Here is a 19,612-nt window from a genome sequence, read left to right on the forward strand (position 1 = left end):
GAAAATGAAACATCTCAACACACATGAGCTGAAGAAACTAATCTTTAATGTTGAAATATACAGAAAAATGACCAGATACTCGTTTTTCATTGCTTTTACATTAATTTAGAGGTAGATCAGGTAATATTAAACTACAAACAAAGCATCAGACCATCAGGTTTCCCAATGTTAAAGACACATTTAGACCTTAGGGAAGTTCACACTTGGGAGTTTAAATTGAATTTTAAAAAACAAACATTAAAAAAAACTGCAGAAAACTTTTTGGTGATTCAGCCGTAGTGTCTAGTTATAGAATTACATGTACTGAATAAATAACTTTGTGAATGTAAAGCCTGCAGTTCCTCTAATGTCCACTAGAGTGACTGTGTTAAAACATCTGACTTTACAAGACAAACAAACATATTTACACCCTGCTACAATAAAGGTTTTGAACCCTATAGCTAATTCCCCTCTTCTTAACAACTCTAAGGGAGGGTGAATTTTTTATAAGTCATCTGTTTAAATTATATTAAGGTTTAAAGTTTGCATTATTGGGGCGTGGCCTCTTTGACTGACAGGTGGATGATGACACAGGCGGCTAAGCTTCACCTCAGCTAATTGGAGTTCCTGAATTGGACCCCTGGACCCTGTTTATGTTGTTGGAGCATTTTTATTGTGATTATAAGACAAAAAAAGTACAGATTCCTGATTGGCTGACCAGATCCCAATAAATGATATGTGTAAGTGTGGGACAAAGTGTTAAAAATGCTGGGAGGTAATCCAATATATGTGAATGCAATTTTCCCAATTCTTTTTTTAAGTAAATATAATAAGATTTAAAGGGCGCTCATGTGATAGTCTTTACATACTCCTGCTGTTCCAACTGAAACTGTCTGTGGGTGTCAGTAGTGATGTATCCATAGATTATGTCAATAAAAAGTACCAGAGTTTAGCTATCTTTAGTCAGTTCTGGCACAGCATACTGTGTCACCTCACACCAGACTTGCTTCCGTGCAAAATCAAAACAACTACAACAAAAACACTATTTTGATTCTAAAATACTGACACTCCATTTCATTTGTGGTGGTTCCAATCATAATCACTAAAATGTGAAAATCTTATGACTTTCTGGTAATTTGTAACATTCGCAACATTAAACAGGCTAATCTTTATTTGACACATATAAAAAAGCCTTCCCTTGATATGCACTGGGTAAAAGCCACACTTTAGAAAAAGTGCAGAAGAAGTCAAAATGTGAGACAGATGTGGGACAATGTATAAAAGTCTCAATTAAAGAGAGAGATCTGGTCTGACTGCCCAAGAAGTCATTAATCCAGCTTCAATTACTCTAAGTTACTCAGCAGTAATTACAACATAAAGTATCAGAGTGGATGTTGTGGGTTTTACTGTGTTGTGGGCTAAACGCAGTCCCCATAGAACCCGCTCAAGTTCGGAGCTCGTCTTCATTGTTTCTCTCATTACGCCGTCTTTTCCCACTTTTAAACCAGTTTTTGGTTGTTGTGTCGTCTCCTTTCAGATCTGACCTCCTGGAAACCTCTGGTGCTTTCAGCCGCTTCTGTCCTCTCCTACCTGAACAGTCACCATATGTTCAGGTCTGAACCTCTGGAACGAGGGCTCAAAGGGGTCCATCAGCCTGAGACCAGAGCAGGAGGAACAGGTTTAACCTTCTGAAACCAAAGAACTTCACTTCAAAGAAAGTCCTTCCAGACACACTAATACATCCACAACTAAACAAACGACTGTAGACTTTAGGAAAAAAAATCCTACAACATCCTATCGTGCGGGGATAAATGACCAGCCTGATCTTCAAGCTTCAACTCCACTAAAGGAGGCAAGCACTAAAGGGTCTTTTGTTATGTACCTAGAGAATCTAACCCACAACCAGGCTCATATTTAGGGTCATGTCATTCAGTTAGGAACTTTAATTAGCAAATTTAAAAAGTTAAGCAAAAATCTGACTGAAGCCTGAGATCTGCAGCAGATCACAGTTCATATACTGACCCCTGGTGGTGCTGCAGTGACTTCAACCTGGCTGGGTTTAAAGGGATGTGAAAAGAGCAGTGAGGTGTTCATATGAGCAAGGAAACAGGGTCTGTTTCTCCCATTTGTACCAGCAGCTAAAAGAGCTCTTCCTAACATGCTTTGTCTTTTATGCATGACGCTCACTTTGTGCTTTGAACAATACCACAGTTTACACCCTTTACACTGTGCAGGTGTCCGTGGAGATGACTTTATTTATGATACCACATGTCATCATGACCAGAACACAGACCTGTACGCTTGCACTCTGACGCACGGTCAGTCTTGCCTCAACGACGCGTCCTCTGTTCCAGCAGCCAAACGGAGGCGATCCTGCTGGCGTAGATCACATAAGACCAGGACAAAACCACAACTGCCAGCAATACCTGAAGGCCGGAGAGAGACTTGATTCAGAAGGACTTCAAACCTTGGAAAGATGGTTAAACGTGCTCTAAGCAGCATTTTTAAACACGTTTTGGACAATTGAATCTGTTCCACGAAGAGTTAAAGCAGCTCATGTCCAACCAGCAAGTTGTACCTAATATGAGTTGAGGCTGATGAGTGTATAAGATCACACACAACTTTTCTGTGACAAACTCACATGATGCTGACATTCAGACTATGACTGTTTTCCTGTCGTACGTAATAAACAAAAACTGAACCACAATAAACGCACACGATAAAGCAATTTGTTACATGTCGGTAATTTTGTGTTTTCACAATCAAACAGGCATTTCAATGTTCTACGTGTTCTATTTTTGATGTGAGTGAAAATTTTTATGCATTTATTTTTGGTCTTTATGATGTTAAATATCAGCTTGTTAGTGTCTTCCTCGCTAGCTTTACTGTTTCCAGGCTGTAGCTTGTTGCTAACGGTTACCGCGTCTAGTCCCGGTGACTGAGAAGTCAATAGAATAAATAAAGAAAATTTACCGCGGAGTAAATCCGGTCCAGAGCCCGCCTGCTGAGTGCCTCCATCTTCTGTTAAAACCTAAAAACTAAACACAAACGCCGCCTCACTTTAGTTTGTTTACAGTTCTTCTTCTTCGACTGCCGCTGCTTCTTCTTCTTGGATTTCCGGCAGACTCAACAAAAGGCGTATTGCTGCCCCTTCAGGTCCTTCAATCAATCAGCAGGAGATGTCAAATAAAGAAAATCAAATAAATTAGATAAATAGAATAACGGATGGTTATAATAGGTTATAAAATAATAGGAATATAACATTTTAAAAAAAATATATGCTATTTTTATATAAATATATACAAATCAAATCAAATACTATGTAAATATCAATCTAGAATGCTACCTCAGCTGCACGTGCAGTAGACAGCAGTGAGTGTGCAATTGCATGTGTGCAAACAGAGGAATATAGATGGAGGTAAAACAAGTTTACAAACTCCTGTCAGGTGTTTAGGAGTCTGATGGCAGGAAGAAAGAGTTCTTCAGTCACACACTTCTACACCTCCAGCAAGAGGCTGGGAGTGTGAACACAGTTTGTTGGTAGTGAGTAGGGTCTTTAAGGGAGGAGCCAGGTATCCTGTGGACTCTGCAATGGTAGATAGAGATGTAAAGGACCTTCTTTTTCTTTCTTTTTGCAGCCTAATATTGGCCTCTGTCCCCATGAACAGAGATCAGATTCAGGGAAATGCTTGTTAGTGTGCAAACTACTTTACTGAGAATTCAGGGGCTGTGTAAGAAATGACTGAAACTCATGAATAGTTGTTGTTAAACATCTTAAATTTAGGCTAAAGATCAGCACTACAGTAGTTCTACAGTTGATTTCAAATATAGACTGGGGGTATACAAGTCATCTAGATTGCACTTATCAACATTCTTTTTTCCAATACATCCACTATCCTTCCTGCACACATGCACAATCTCAGCCTTGATCCTCTCTAACCCAAGTGGGATAATATGCCTACTCCCCGGAGAGTCTTCTTCTCTTGCTCTGAAGTAATTTTTCTAATCATGGAAACGATCTTGCGATCCCCTATGGGCTCAAATTGTGGTCATAAATATTTTGTACTTGTAAATCAGGATTTGTATGTGTAAAAAAGAATTTGTGTGTGTGTGTAAAAAAGATTTGTATGTGTAAAAAGAATTTGTGTGTGTGTAAAAAAGCCAAACCCATGTGTTCTCTGATTGACATGACATTGGCCAATCAGATGAAAGGAAGAAAAATAGGGTCACAATTCGTACTTGTAACTTGAAACTTGAGTGCAGACTATCTCACGTATTTTTTGGCTAAGTCCACACACAAATCTTTTTTAAGCACACACAAATTCTTTTTACACATACAAATCTTTTTTACACACACACAAATTCTTTTTACACATACAAATCTTTTTTTACACACATACAAATCCTTATTTACAAGTGCAAAATATTTGAGCCCATAGATCCCCCCGTGCTGTCCCTCACACCCTGTGCTGCAGATTGCATTCAGAATCCTCGTACCATCACCCCACCCAACTAGGTGGCAGTGATAAACTGATTGTGGGGGCTGACCACAGAAGAAGACGAAGAAAACTCGACTGTCATTGTATTTCCCATCATCCATCGCGGCGTTTTTCTCGTTCCAGCTGTGAGGAGCGTCGCTTCTGAGGACAGTGACAGGCAGATGTGTGTGTTTCTCACAGCAGTCGGTTTCTAAACGGATCGATACAGTGTGTGTCCGGGGCCATCGCTGAGCTCGGTGACGGCGGATGCCGCTGAAAGCGCGGAGCTCGACCCGGAGGAGGAGAAAGAATCCGGATGAGGAGCAACCCGCGGAGCCTGCTGCTTCCTCAGCTCAGGTACGAAGCTAACAGGCATGCTAACAGGCTGGGGGAAGCCGTTTGTTTGAACCCGGCTAGCTTTGGTTAGCATGTTGGTCTGGTAGCAACCTCGGCATCGGTCCTGCTAGAATATGTTGTAAGTAATAAAATAAACAATATAATGTTTTAAAACATCATTGTTGTTATGGAGAAAGAATTAAAGAGTAAAGCCAAGTAATTAAACGCAGATTTTTATAATGACCGTAGAAAATAACAAATGTGGGCTAAATGCTAACAGGCAGGGAGCTTCTGTTAGCCAGAGATAGCATGTAGGGTTTTTAAGCAACGATGAGCATCCCTAGCTTGAAAATCTTTAAACAAAAAAACATATTTAATTTAAACAATTAGATTTTTCGCGAATAATCTTTGCAAAATTAAAGGTCTTTATAGAATTGATAGAATTAAACAAAATGGAAGGCTTAGGTAACAGCTAGCTGGTGTGTTAGCAGGCTAACAAACTCAGGGGAGTCCTTCCGTGTCGGTAATTGGGTGAATAATTAGAATAATAATCAGTGTTAATATTAACACAACTGTGTGAAGGGTTTCCACAGACGGAGGGTTAAACAGACGGATGATTTAAACAAACAGAGGCTCTGACAGGTGCAAAGTGTTTACCGCAGTGTTCAATCCTGACTGTGAGCTTCAGTTAGTCAGTGTTAGCACGCTAACATAGTGGCTACAAGGAGCATCAGTGAAGTATAAATCTATAAAGAACAGCACCACAAGAGGGGCTTTGATTTACAGTTAAGTTATTTTTCAATAAAAAGTCAAATATAAAAGCAGAAAGTCAAATGGGTAGCGAAATTTAAAGAGTGACAAAGAAGCAGTAGCTGCTAGCTGTGTTGGTGCCACAGCTTTCCTGTGTTTTTAGATCAAAGTGAAGCACTGGGGAGCCATGTGACCTGATTAATTTGTAATCCAGGACTTTGTTTTTGTTCTCAGCCGGTGTCATTTCACCTGTACTCAACAGTTCTGAATCCTGAAAGCTGAATAAGGACACATTTCTTCCTGCGTTGTTTGTTTTCAGGTGATGGCACCGACGCGAATGAAGCTGCGCGTTCGCCGCCGTGACAATGCAGCCGCAGGTGCTGCAGGACGTGGTGCTGCGCTGGAGGAAGATGAAGAGCAGAAGAGTCGAGAGAGTGGCAGCAGGAGGAAAAACGCTAGCAGATCTTCTACTGCGGCCACATCCTCCTCGTCCTTGTCTCCACCCGCGTCCTCCGCCTCAACGTCAGCACGCCCCCATCTGATGGCAGCAGAGGAGGCGTCGCCTGACTCCAAGTGCCCCATCTGCCTGGACCGTTTCAACAACTTGGCATTCCTGGACCGCTGCAAGCACCGCTTCTGCTTCCCGTGCATCCAGGAGTGGTCTCACAAAAAGCCAGAGTGTCCGCTTTGCAAGCAGCCCTTTGCTTCAATCTTTTACCGGAACCAAGCTGAGGATGACTTCAAGGAATATACGCTACGCTCAGCGCCCCCCAGCAGCAGCGTGGCCGCTACTGTGGCAATGGTGGCAGCGATGGCATCAGCTGCAAGAAGCAGCCATCAAATGAGGCTAATGCTGAGGCGGCACCGGGTGTCAGAGGCTGGCGAGACAACAACAAGGAGGCGGCGGAGGGAGAGAGGGGCCAGAAGGGCGGAGGAGAGGGCAGGGAGTTGGGAGTGGTACCTCGATTCCCCTCCCCTTCCACTCCCTCCTCTTCCTCACCCTCCAGTCGTTGCTGAGGACAGTGAGGATGGGGAGGAACAGAGGATAAGAGGAGGTGCTGATTTGGTGGAGCGCGGTGTGATATTTGAAGGACTAACAGGCCTTGGAGGGGCAGTGGCACCCATTGCCCCCAATGACCGGGCATCACGGCGACTGATGACTCGCTTAGCGGCAAGGCAGCGTTTGCAGCGTGAAGGTGGAACCGTGCGTCGACTTAGGGAGAGAGAGACGGTGGCTTTTCGCCGTGGCCTCTATCGCTGTGGCATTCGGGTCCGTGGGGTTGCCGGAGTACACGGCAACGAGGGACAGCGTGACATCACGGCAGATAGCTTCCGTCGGAACCCTGCCCACTTGAACAGGCTCCGCCCCTGGCTGCGGAGGGAGCTCACGGTGCTGTATGGCTCGCACACCTCGTTGGTTGACATCGTTCAGCGCATCATCATGGCAAGGCTCGCCCGCCACGGCCTGGAGAATACACCCAACATAGAAGAAGAGTTGCGGCCATTCTTGCTGGCACGCACTGAGCACTTCCTGCATGAGCTCATCAGCTTCGCCCGCTCGTCGCTCAGCCTGGAGAACTATGACCTGCAGGCGGTGTACGAGCCACCGGACGCTGCAGTGGAACTGGATGGGATGAGCAGCTCGTCCGATGGCAGCTCTGTCATTGCCATCTCCGAGGGGGAGGATGAAGAGAGGGGGGCAGGGGGAGGGTCCGAGGAGAGGCTGGGGAGGGAGGTGGGAGCTCAAGATGACCCCATCCAAACAGCGAGTGTCCTTAGCCTTTCGGGTTGGGACGATGAAACCCCAGGCCCCTCCTACTCCACCGCCGAGCCTTCATCTTCGTTCAGTCCTGCCCTGCCGGAGGCAGCCAATCAGGATGGAGGAGAAAGGCAGGGAGAAGAGGATGAGTGTCTCATCGTTGGGTACAAGAAGCCGATTGCAGAACGGACGCCAGAGTTGGTGCAGCTCTCCTCTGACACAGAAGAAGAGGAGGTAGAGAAGAAGAAAGAGGAGGAGGCTCCTCCTCCCCCCTCTGCAACACCTCCCCTCTCTTACCTACCAGCGATCCCTCCCTCCACATCAGGTACTTACAGAGAGGAGCAGGACAAGGGGCAGAAAATTGGCGAGGTGGCAGGACAGCGCTCACGTGCACGCTCATGGTCAGGGAGCTCTGGTCGGAGCAGGAGCTCTGTGTGCACGCTCAGCCCGGCGACGCCTGGAGAGACTGAGCGGCAGCAGGAGATGGGGAGCTGGAGAGACAGGAAGTCCACCAGTGAGGCAGCAAGAGAGAAGAGGAGGAAGAGAAGGCAAGAACGCAGCAGCAATCAGCACAGGAAAAGTGGCACTCTGTTCAACCCAAATCGCTCCATTTATCCCGCCATGATGCGGCACCGCTCCTCGCCTCCGTTTGACTCCAGCGCTGACTCCAGCTCCCCGCCGTCGCCCAGCCCGCCGGACTCCAGCTGGGAGTACCCCTGCGCCCAGGTGTCCCCTCTCACCTCCTCTGCCTCTTCACCATCCCTCTCCTCGTCCTCACCACGTCCTCCCCCACCACCACCGCGGACGCCACCGACGCCCACGCTGTCCCCCAGCGACAGCGCTCATCACGGAGAAAAACCCGGCGGGAAAAGGAAATGCAAGAGCCGCCACCTGGACAACAATGTCAAGGATCCCACATGGAGGCCGAGCGGCAGTGGCGGTATTCGCAAGGAGAAGAGGAAAGAGAGGAGGAAGAGGAAGGAGCGAGACAGAGGAAGGAGAAGGGAGAGGCACAGGCGGGCGAGCAGTGGCTACGGTGGCGAGAGGTAAGAGGCCACTGGATTTATTATTATTATTATTAGACTTTCCAGAAGAGTGTAAATTATCAGTGGTCTATTATTGACTGTTTTTGACAAATTTTGATTTGCAGGATAAGCCGGTTTCACCCACCACCCTCACCTCTGATTTGGGTTTCATTTGACTTGTACCGTATTTTTCGGACCATAAGGCACTCTGATTTTCTTCAAATTGACAAAAAGGTTGTTTTAAAATCACAGGACAGTGCTTTGAGTGAAAAACTTGAGCTACTAAGTTTTTCGGTAATTTGACACATTTATTTTGCCGACTGAAGCTACCACAAAGCGCGACTTGCACAAGCAGACATGATGTCACTGGTTGTACGGTGAAACTAAGAAACATTTCCTACCTGGGATGTTACCTGTTGGTTCTCATCGTTTTGACCTCTTGTGATTTTCAAAATCATGTAAATGAATTCCCCACAGGGGATGTGATTTTGAACCCATAAATATTCATGTAAAAGCGTTCCCGCAGGCCAGTGGTGCCTAGCAACATTGTTTATACATTTTGATGTGATGGCTGCTTCTAGCTAGATCTGATTGATAGGTAAACAGAAGCAGCAAGTGTTTAGGTTTTGAAAATGATTATCTTTGGTTAATCACTAAGCTGCAGCTCTTTATTCAGGGGACGATGCACGAAAAATGAATCCTTTACCACGAGAGATCAGCATTAACGTATTCCTCTTTATTCTGGAAACAGACACAGTTTTGTTGTATTTTCTTAAGTTTAAATGAACCTCAGTCTAATATTAATGTTTGGGATTTTCTTTTCAGCAATGAAAAGGCTTCATGTTCGCGTGTTGTTTCTCCTCTTACTGTTGATTTCTTTTTTTAGAGTTGCTTTCCTGACTCTAAAACTGTCAGCTGAAACATCTCACCAGCTGTTGTGTGAAGTGCTCAGCTCAACAGATGAGGAAGACCTCTCAATAGCTTCCTGTGGTTCAGGTGTTTTAATGACGTTTCTAGAAGTTGCTCACTCCATGCTCTCCCTCTGCAGCAGCCGGAGGTCCAGACAAGACCGCAGCCCCAGCGTGGAGATCATCTACGAGGGCACCATCACCGCCGACGGGGCGCAGCCTCCTGCCCACAAACGGCGCCGGAAACGTCATCGCAAGGCTCAGCAGAGCAGGTACGAGGTGTCACACTGCTGGGAGGGGAAAAAAAGGTTTGTTTTAGCACGTTACACAAATTCATACAGCTGACAGTAATTAACACGTAAAGAAGAGTCTGAGACGAAGCGAAGTGGTCGTCACCTGATTAACTGTGAAATCAGTTATTTTAAATGAACACAGTGATGAAACACTTCTGTTGATCATTATCAGGTGTACCGTTTGCACAGGTGATATCAGTTTTTGAATGTGAGATGTTACACATCCACTCTACAAGTCTTTGTCAATCCCTGCATCACACTTTGCTCACAGACGGGGAACAGAAATGCTATTTAGAAATTACAGGCTGCTACATTTCTGCTGCTACATTTCCAGCCTAAAGGTGGATTTTTCTGCCTGTATTTCTCTGGTTTGTTTAGGATATATTACTTTCTTTCGAGGAGGGGGCCTAAGGGTACATCTTTCGCCATCTTACAATGCTGTGATTGCAGCCATTCCCCAACTCTCTGTGAATGGTACTCATGGCCATTGATCAGTGGGTTTTGGTCAGTGGTTGTTGATCAATGGTCATGACAATTTGCATAATTAAGATTAAGGAACTGACCTCCCAGCCCATTGTTCCTTCAGTGGGCTGGTTTCAGTCATTATGCAAATGTACTATTTATAACAGGGGTGGGCAATTCTAGGCCCTGAGGGCCGGTGTCCTGCAGGTTTTAGATCTCACCCTGGGTCAACACACCTGAATCACATGATTAGTTCGTTACCCGGCCTCTGGAGAACTGCAGGATGTAATTTAGCCATTTAAATCAGCTGTGTTGGTTCAAGGACACATCTAAAACCTACAGGGACACCGGCCCTCGAGGCCTGGAGTTGCCCACCCCTGGTTTATAAGATTTGGGGAAACCTGCAGTCAGCTGAGACTGAAGAAGTCACTTTGATGAGTGACGAAACCTTTCTCCCACAAAACGCTACATCCAGATGAACAGAATCAGCTTTTGGAGATTTACTTTCCTGGATGATTGAGAATGCATCAAGACATTACTTTCTTTGTTAGTCCAAAAGTGATCTGCTGCACTGCGTCTTCTTTTAAAGGGAACCCCGGCTATCAAGACATGTTTGCGTTAAAATATGTACTGTGCTTTCAATAACACATGTGGTATTAAAATACGCCAAATGTTTTCCTTTTAAACACATTTTATATAAAACCATTTACCAGTAGGCCGCCATTGTTATTTACTTCTCAATACACTCTGGGTAGTGACGTCATATGGTTGCACCGCATCGAGTTCACAGTTAGCAGTGCACTGGAAATGGCTTCTGTTCAACCTTTCCAGTTTGAACCAGATCAAACCGAGAGAGCGAATGAAAATAGTCAACAAGTACTTAGTTTAGATGAAGATGAAAACAATCCGTCACACGAGGACGAGAGAGTGAGGGAAAACTACTGGTGTCTATGCGGCTACTGCTTGCCAATGGCAAAGGCGACTGAGAAGGTTTGTTGTAAAGTACCAAAACTTTTTTAAGCCGTTTGTCTTAATCCAGATGTTCTTTGGGCAGTCTTTAAGTGATAACATGATAAATCGTGCTTCCAGGCCCAAAGTTGTCTGCATTTAATAAGACTGTTGTGTTTTTAACATGTTTTAATGTTTTGTATCTTGTTCGATTTAATCTCAACAAGCCCCTAAAAACAGTCAGTGATCACTGTCGGCTTCTCGTGGTTTTTATTACCGCTAATCATTTTAAAGCTCAGTTTTTAAACCCTTACGATGTAACTACAGACCAGCCCATGCAGCAGTATATTAATGACTAACCTCGTATTGTGGATGGATTATCTTGGTGGTTCTCCTGATGTTTGGTTCGTTTACAGCATCCTGCCATGAGCTGTGTCGCTAGCGGCATGTAGCACATCATTATATACCAGCTAGCCCAACTTCAGTAACCCTACAAACGTCACTGCTGTTTAGTTTTCTGTCTTCATTTATGTTGGAAGTGATAACAGAGCTGTACGTTTACGTTTTTTTTTTTTTTTTTTTTTCCAGAAATCTCTCAGTCAGAACATGATATATCGTGTTTCACCTGTCTATCCAGTCGTTAAGTGATGACGTGATGAATCCTACTTCCGGGCCTAAAGTAGTCTGCGTTTAATATGGCTTTTGTGTTGCTAACATGTTTAATGTTAAGTATTTTCTTCTATTTGTTACACCCCGGCCTAGGCAACCGGGGTGCAACGCAGGAAAATAAAAATAAAGAAAATAAAAATAAGGTAAAAACACACGAGAAAAAAAACTAATACGGGTTTCCACAAAAATCATCCCAAAACGACCACTATTTTCTTTAAAGCAAAATGATATTTATTTACATCACAACGCAAGGCGCCAAACTATTTACAACGGGGGGGAAGAAGATCGCGACCCTGATCAACTGACACACAGGGCTTAAATACATGGAGGGAACAATCAGGGAATGGACAACAGGAGGGAAACACAGCTGGGGCAAATCAGAACTGACGAGACAGGGAAACGTAAACTGAACACACTAAGATACACAGACTTTCAAAGTAAAGTAGGAAACACATAACAGTCACGCAAAAACAACACATTACCAACGCCAAATCGTCAATCCCGGAGGAGCACCTAGACACTCAAATCCACACACAATTACGGTCACAGTCGTAACATATTTAAGAAAAGCTCCTAAAACAGTCAGTGATCACTGTTGACCTCCCTCGGCTTTTATTACCGCTAATCATTTATTTAAGCTCAGTTTTTAAAACCTTAGGATGTAACTACAGCCCAGCCCATGCAGCAGTATAAGAATGACTAACCTCGTATTGTGGATGGATTATCTCAGTTGTTCTCCTGGCTAAAGTTTGGTCCTTTTACAGCATCCTGCCATGCGATTACATTTGTTCCTGACCACCGAGAACACTCACGGTAACTTTTATCCAGTGAGAAAAAAAGTTAGCTTGTTTATATTATGCTAACATAGCTGTGTCGCTAGCGGTCACGTAGCACATCATTATATACCAGCTAGCCCAACTTCAGTAACCCTACAAACGTCACTGCAGTTTAGTTTTCTGTCTTCATTTATGCTGGAAGTGATAGCAGAGCTGTACGTTTTAATTTGTTTCCAAAACCCCGCAGTCAGGACATGCTATATTGTATTTAGATAGAAGCTAGCGAGCTAACTTCCTGCTAACTTCTAACTCCGTTAAATGTTATAAATTCCGTTTTCATGGATGCCTGGATGTTAAACTCAATTAACTCAATTGTTAAACACCTGGTAGAGCAGAACGCTGATCATTTTATTAAATATGAAAGACTTTGGACAGTTTTTCTACTCTCAGTAATGCCATAGTGATCGTTTGATATATGGACCTGCAGCGGAGTTTAGACCCAGACACGGCTAGTGACGTCAGACTTGACGGGATTTCCACCCTGCAATGTTAGTGATGACGTCCAATTCCAACAAAGTGCCAGCAGCAGCAGTATTATACTGCAACAGTTGTAACACAGGCATTATATCCAGTAACGCAGTCTAAGTTTAAGGACCTGCAAACGGTGACATCACCGCAGCTCTGTAACATTTACACCAAACTTTGCAAACATAAGTCCTCTGTTCGTTAGCGTTCGTCCTCCAGCTTTACTGTTTATATTATGCTAACATAGCTTGTCGCGCTAGCGATCACGTAGCACATCATTATCATTAGCCCAACTTCAGTAACCCTACAAAAGTCACTGCTGTTTAGTTTCCTGTTGTCATTTATGTTGGAAGTGATAGCAGAGCTGTACGTTTTAATTTGTTAAATAAATCTCTCGGTCAGAACATGGTATATTATATTTAGATGGAAGCTAGCAAACTAATTGCCTGCTAACTTCTAACTCAGTTAACGTAAATTCCGTTTTCATGGATGCCTGGATGTTAAACTTAATTGTTACACCTGGCAGAGCAGAACGCTGATCATTTTATTACAGATGAGCAAATTTAGACAGTTTTTCAACTCTCAGTAATGCTGCAGTGATCATTTGAGTTTGGGCCCAGACATGGCTAATAACGTCAGACTCAAAGACCAGATAGTGCTGGTCTACCAAGTCGTAACCAGGTCACTAATAGGCAAGTTAATTAAAACTGTTGTTACACTTTAAAAAACAAAACAGGTTAGCTGAACGAAAGCACCGATGGAAAACTGCCGACAACCAATACACGTCCTCGTCCCAGAATGCATTGTGTGCGAAAAAACATGGCTGGCATGGCATGGATGGAAACCCGAACAAAACACGCATTAGCAGGCTCTAATGCCTGTGTCTCAATCTCACGGCCCATGTCACCTCTACTTGCGAAAATTATTACTCTAAAAATTTTATATCAAGGCAATAGGCAGAGTGTTACAGGCATAGCCCTAAAGAATGTAGCCTCATGGGCAGTTTAGTCCATGCTGCAGGGAGAATGGACTGCCATACCTGTTGTGTGCAAAAAAGGAGAGTTGAAAAGTACAAGTTGTCACCGAGCAGAAACGGGAGCTGGAAGCATGTAAATATAATAATGACCACTGCAGCCAAAAAGAGTGCCTGACAAGTCCAGTTGTAAGTAAGCTATTAAGACTTGACTGTACACGGTGTTCATGTGAAACAATAAGTTCCAGTGGAGTAGCGTTTCAACGCCTCTCTCTGTCTCTCGCTAGCAAAGTTGACGCAGACAACAAAGTAAAGCTAGTTTTCGGCTACAAGCTCAACACGGAACCTGGCGTATTAGTCAGAGGTCCCTTTACTACGGTTCGGAGCCACAGACCTGTTTTATATACGCGTGGAATAGTTTTCTATACAAGATTGCTGCAAAAAGTGCAGTCTTACCTAATGTCCACTCTACTGTTACTCATTTATATTAAGATTTAAATATCTAGTTGGTATTGGTATGGCGAGTAACCTTCAGTAATAGTAATAAATCACACAGCAATAGTACATTCATGTATTTGGGTCATTAATATACTGCAACAACATGGGAATAGAGCAGCTGCGAGAGAATTCAACATTAATGAATCAATGGTACGGAAGTAGACAAGGCAAGAAGAATGAGTTGAGTAAAGTTTAAGTTATCTGACTGTTTTGTTTCCCTTAATGCGCCTCATGGTCTGAAAAATACGGTAATTTTTAAGGTTGCAGCAGCGTGGCGTTCAGAGTTCAGCTGTTTAAGGGTCAACATCAGGTTGTAGCGTGTAACGGATGGTAAACATTAATATCATCTAACACTTAGCAGGTATTTTGTTTGTCTCAGGGAATTTTGTGATGTCATTATCTCTTTTCCTTTCATGAATGATGCTTCAATGTATCCTCTGCTAAATGAGGCAAGTAAGGAAGCATTGAAACTCCTTTCCTTTGTGTTTAGAGAGTTCATCCATCTCTGATGATGGCTCCACTTCTGTTGCCTTCCTGAGGAAATCTGCCTGTTTGACTTAAAATTTTATTGGCAGAGCTTCCATCTTTTGTTTCATTATTAACCTTCAGACACTGTGTCTGCAGAAAAGCTTGATTATAGCCATCTGCGGGGAACATTCACGTAGGTGCAGAGACTGCAATTTTCTTGTCCAATTTCATTTTTGTTTCTGGTGATGCAAACATTATGAGTAGAATCTACTTTTTTGTTCAAAACGTTACTTTAACCTCCTAAGACCCGAACTCTTCCACGACATGCATTTTAATTTTTCTTTGATATTTGGGCATATTGGGGCCTGATGAATGTAAAAACAAAGTTTTTTTTTTTTTTAACCTTATTTTTGTTTTTAAGAAAAATAAGAGCCACATATGAGGACATTCGTTTCAAATTTTGATAGAACAGTGGCAGTATAATGTCCTCGTAAGTGGATATCAGGCCCATGTAGAGCAAAATTGAGTATTTTAGTCTAAATAACCCAAAATGTGATGTCCACATATGTGGACGGCAGGTCCTACGAGGTTAATAACAAAAGAAATGGCTGAACTTTACAATTTCCCCAAATAAAACGTCCAAATTTGAGGTTTTTCACCTTGTAAAGCCTGAACAATTAAATAAATGCCAAAAAAAACCTGTTTGTTGAACCTTTTACTAGGAAGAAAAAAGGAAAATAAATATCATTTTGCAGATACAAATTTTAATTTAAATGAATAATTTTTGCTATTTGTGCAGATGGTTTCTTAAAAGTTTTATTTGGGTTTTTCACAGATACGATACACATTACAGGATTAAATATGTATTATTTGTAAGCTCCGTAAGTACAGTAAAAATTTCCAGGAAAAAAAAGCAGTTTTAACCTCTGCTAAAAATTGACACCAACTCAGTTTTGTGCTTACTGCAGAGTTAAAATGTGTTCACCAGTCCAACAAATGTCATGTGGGTATCTTCTGCACTAATAAGGCTATAAATGCTCACAAATGCTGAATAAAATCTTTAATAACGTTAAGATAGGCAGCACGGTGGTTAGCACTGTTGCCGCACAGCAAGGTCTTGAGTTCAATTCCACCATCAGGCCGGGGTCTTTCTGTGTGGCGTTTGCATGTTCTCCCCGTGTTTGTGTGGGTTCCCTCCGGGTACTCCGGCTTCCTCCCACCGTTCAAAGACATGCAGCTTGTGGGGATAGGTTAATTGGATAATTCAAATTGCCACTAGCTGTGAATGTGCGAGTGAATGTGAGTGCGAATGGTTGTCTGTCCCTGTGTGTTAACCCTGCGACAGACTGGCGACCTGTCCATGGTGTACCCCGCCTCTCGCCCTATGACAGCTGGGATAGGCTCCAGCGCCCCCCACGACCCTGAAAAGGAGAAGCGGAAGCGAATGGATGGCTGGATAACGTTAAGATTTTTACCACAATATGTACTTCAGGTGGGATTGATCTATGTATTGATCCCTTTGTAGAAGAACACCATTATTGATCACAGAAGACTCAAGTGATGAGGGTTGTTGCTGTTATTTATTTCTGATTTTATTTCTTTGTCTTTCTCTCTGTCAGCTCTCCGGTCATCATCACCCTGGACAGCGACAGCACCCACGACGACGCCAACAACAAAAATAGCGGCAGTATCAGCAGCAGCCCACTCAGCAGCCAGCAGACCGTCGACTTCTCAGACCTTCCTCCGCTTCCATTGGTGCATTCGGCCAGTGTGGGCGGCGTTTTGGACGCTGAAATCGGAGAGCTTCCCGTTGACATTCTGGACCGAGGATACGATGGGTCGGACACAGAGCTGGCGGGCCGTTCCAAGGCAGCTAGACTGATCGCCATTGACAACAGCGATCACGAGGTGGACGTGGAGAACCTGGATGTTGATGTAGAAGGACCAATCAAAGCGACAGATCCAAAGACACCCAACGCCGACAGTCACAGAAACATGGGCTCTGTGAGCGTGGGCTCTCGACCAATGGGAGACCAGGATGCTGCCCGCGTAATGACTGATCTTCTTCATAAAAGACATACTGAAGCTTCAACCTCTGACAGCCACCTCTTGGCCTCCATCCTAAGTGACCTGGACAGGATCGCTGCACCTAAACGTGAAGCCCCGTTGGACATTGACGCCAGCTGTTCCCCAGACTCCAAAAAAAGGCGCTACCGAGATCCGTGTGGCGTTAGTCAGGCTCATCAACAGCAGGACAGCTGGAAATCCACTTTCTCTGAGGAGCAGCCAGTCCAGAATCAGGACGCTACGTCCATAAACTCGCCATCTCAACTCAAGCAATGGAAGGAGGGGAGGGATGCCCCTCCGCTCCTCAGACAGGCCAGCCCGGTTCGGTCATACAACAGGAACACGCCGCCACCACTAAAACACAAAGATGCTGGGAGTCCACGCCGCTCCCCTATCTTTAACAAAGACCTCCACTCAGATCACACCTCTGCCGGACCAATTCTGCATAGTTTAAATCCCACCGACTCCTGTTCGCCCGCGAAGCTGCCTGACGACAGCGAGTCCATCCCGCCCATTTCTGCACTGAAGAGACATCTGACCAGCACGTTCGCACTGAGCAGCAAGCCGGCCAACATGAGCAGCGTTTCAGCTGCTCTCTCTAAAGTCCGAGCACTAACCACTGACTTCGATCGCTCCGGTCACAAACCTCCTGTCGCTCCCTCTTCCTCTTCTTTTGCGTGTGATTCGACTCCCACGGCTTCTCGTTATTACTCCTTAAACTCCTCAGCTTTACATTCCACCAGGGAGAGCACGATGGGAATATCTTCCATCCTCTCACCCGTCGACTTAAATCCTGTGAATTCTTCATCGGACATTGATTTCCACTCAGCTGCTGGCTGGTCCAAAGAGAAGCCAGCTCCTGCTCACTCTACCTCCGCCAGCTGCAGGAATAAGACTCACAACTCCTTCTGGGCATCACCCGTTGACTTTCATCGATTCAGCAGTGCTGCTGGAGGTCCCCCGGCACGTAGCGGCATGTACTCAGGAGTCAACTCTCACGACACATCACTTCCCGTTTCTGTTAGTGATTCCAGGACTCAGAATGATGTCTCACCCCCTAACTCCCCCTGTTCCAGTAATCTGACTCTAATTGGCTTGACAACAGCTGCCACGCCGTCCACCGTGAACCTGCTTCCAGTTGACTTCCACTCCTCCAGTCCGGCCTCGGGAGGACGGACAGGCGAGGAGACGGCGTCGGTGCTGAACTGCGAGGGAAAGCCACTCTCGGTGGGTCTTGTTGCACCTGCTAACTTGCATTCGTCTTGTTTGATTGACGGACACTTGAACCACACAGCCTTCTCCTCCTCCTCTACTCCCTCTGAACACAGCATTACATTCAACGCCTCGCACAGAAAGTCCGAACTCGGCATGGACCCGAATCTTCTCCGGCCCCCCAACCACGTTGATCCTGATTCAAAACATAACCTCCCCCCTGACTCTGAGCCTCCACCACCAAAATACGCTCAGAGGGACTTTGAGCCCCACATGGACAATCACATCATCTCGGAGTATAACTCCACTTCTACCACTGACACCCATCCATACGAACGCTCCGCCACGTAGGACACGATGAAACGAGAGATTTAAATGTTCGGAATAAATGTCAGGGACAAACTGTTGCATTATACTTTTAGCATCATTTTTCATGAACCATTTATAAACTTGTTTATTTAGAATTTAACTCGAGTACAAACACATTCCTAGTGACTGATTTTCAAAATAAACTTGTTTTCTGAGGCAGCACCAATAAACTGATTGTTTAGACATGAGCACTGTCATGTACTTTTGTATTACTTTTATTATTTTAATCGTTGAGGCAAGCGGGTGAAACCCCCTCCAAACCTCGCTATCAATTGGTTGGTTTTTGTTTTTTTTCCCATGTTCAAACTGCTTAAGAAAAAAAAAAGTGTAAGGATGAGTCCAGAGTGAAGCGCTCTCAATCACATGTAGTCCACAAAACCGGTAGCTCTAGACTAAAAGTAAAAGACAAGGTGTAAACCTGAACAAAACTGGCCTTTTCAGGGGAATGATGACTGAATTTGGTAATGACACTCGGACACATGCTTGTGTAAGTGAGTGGATGTTTGTGCGTTTACATGTTCTGTGTGCAAAAAAAAAAAATCTGAATAAAAGTTTGGTTTAAAAAAAAAATCTTTTACAGTAATGTAAAAAAAATGCTTTTTTTACTCAAATGTATGAGCAATGTTGGCAGTGGCTTGTAAAACAGATGAAGTAATGACTCATTAAAGCTTTCTGACTCATCATATATTTGAATGGAATTTGGATTTATGTACTGGGGTCCATTGCTAAAAATACGTGACATTAGCTTATCGTGGTAACGGATCTTTTTTTCTTTTCTTTTTTCAAACTGGTTACACTGGTGTGTTCCTGCGTTGTTTGACAATGAAAAGTAAAAGAAACACAGACCTCCAAATCACTAACTTGCCCACTCCAGCTCCTCTCCCACAGGGGATTTGTAGAAAAGGGCGGCTGCATTTATTTTCACATTAAACATAAAGTACGAACTTACATGGAACAAATTTGACTTACGATTTAAAAAAAAAAAAAAAAAAAAAAAACCAACAACACGAAATCTGACATGCCTGACAATGAAAGGTAGCAAAGACATGCAAGTCATTAACTTGCCCACTCCAGCTCCTACAACCAAATGAAAACAGTAGGGAAGAGGGTTAGCTCA

General features: G+C 44.1%; 1 protein-coding gene and 1 long non-coding RNA gene across 3 annotated transcripts; one reads left to right on the forward strand and one right to left on the reverse strand.

Moving 5' to 3' along the window:
- Positions 1-1,445: 1,445 nt before the first annotated feature.
- Positions 1,446-3,125, reverse strand: LOC146578934 (uncharacterized). Its single transcript, XR_014890159.1, has 3 exons — positions 2,953-3,125; positions 2,273-2,405; positions 1,446-1,633 (listed from the first exon to the last, which is right to left on the reverse strand). It is a non-coding gene; the product is annotated as an uncharacterized LOC146578934 (long non-coding RNA).
- A 1,388-nt stretch (positions 3,126-4,513) lies between these two features.
- Positions 4,514-19,178, forward strand: LOC146578935 (uncharacterized). Of its 2 annotated transcripts, none has more exons than XM_085259728.1 (4): positions 4,514-4,814; positions 5,863-8,348; positions 9,376-9,507; positions 16,467-19,178. In XM_085259728.1, exons 1-4 carry the CDS (start codon positions 4,725-4,727, stop codon positions 18,475-18,477), a joined length of 4,719 nt encoding a protein of 1,572 aa, XP_085115854.1. In that variant the 5' UTR covers positions 4,514-4,724; the 3' UTR covers positions 18,478-19,178. The 2 variants fall into 2 exon arrangements, with proteins under 2 accessions (XP_085115854.1, XP_085115861.1); XM_085259735.1 differs by lacking the exon at positions 4,514-4,814 and adding an exon at positions 4,825-4,932.
- The last annotated feature ends 434 nt before the right edge of the window (positions 19,179-19,612 follow it).

Source organism: Mchenga conophoros, linkage group LG3 (genome assembly GCF_057382185.1).
Source record: "Mchenga conophoros isolate Kocher_MC1m ecotype Shallow Benthic linkage group LG3, M_conophoros_male_GT1.1, whole genome shotgun sequence".
Lineage (NCBI taxonomy): Eukaryota > Metazoa > Chordata > Actinopteri > Cichliformes > Cichlidae > Mchenga > Mchenga conophoros.

Coding starts and splice junctions, on each gene's coding strand:
- LOC146578935 (XM_085259728.1), top strand. CDS start 4,725: ATGCCGCTGAAAGCGCGGAGCTCGACCCGGAGGAGGAGAAAGAATCCG. Junction 4,815..5,862: donor CTGCTGCTTCCTCAGCTCAG/GTACGAAGCTAA, acceptor GTTTGTTTTCAG/GTGATGGCACCGACGCGAAT. Junction 8,349..9,375: donor AGTGGCTACGGTGGCGAGAG/GTAAGAGGCCAC, acceptor CTCCCTCTGCAG/CAGCCGGAGGTCCAGACAAG.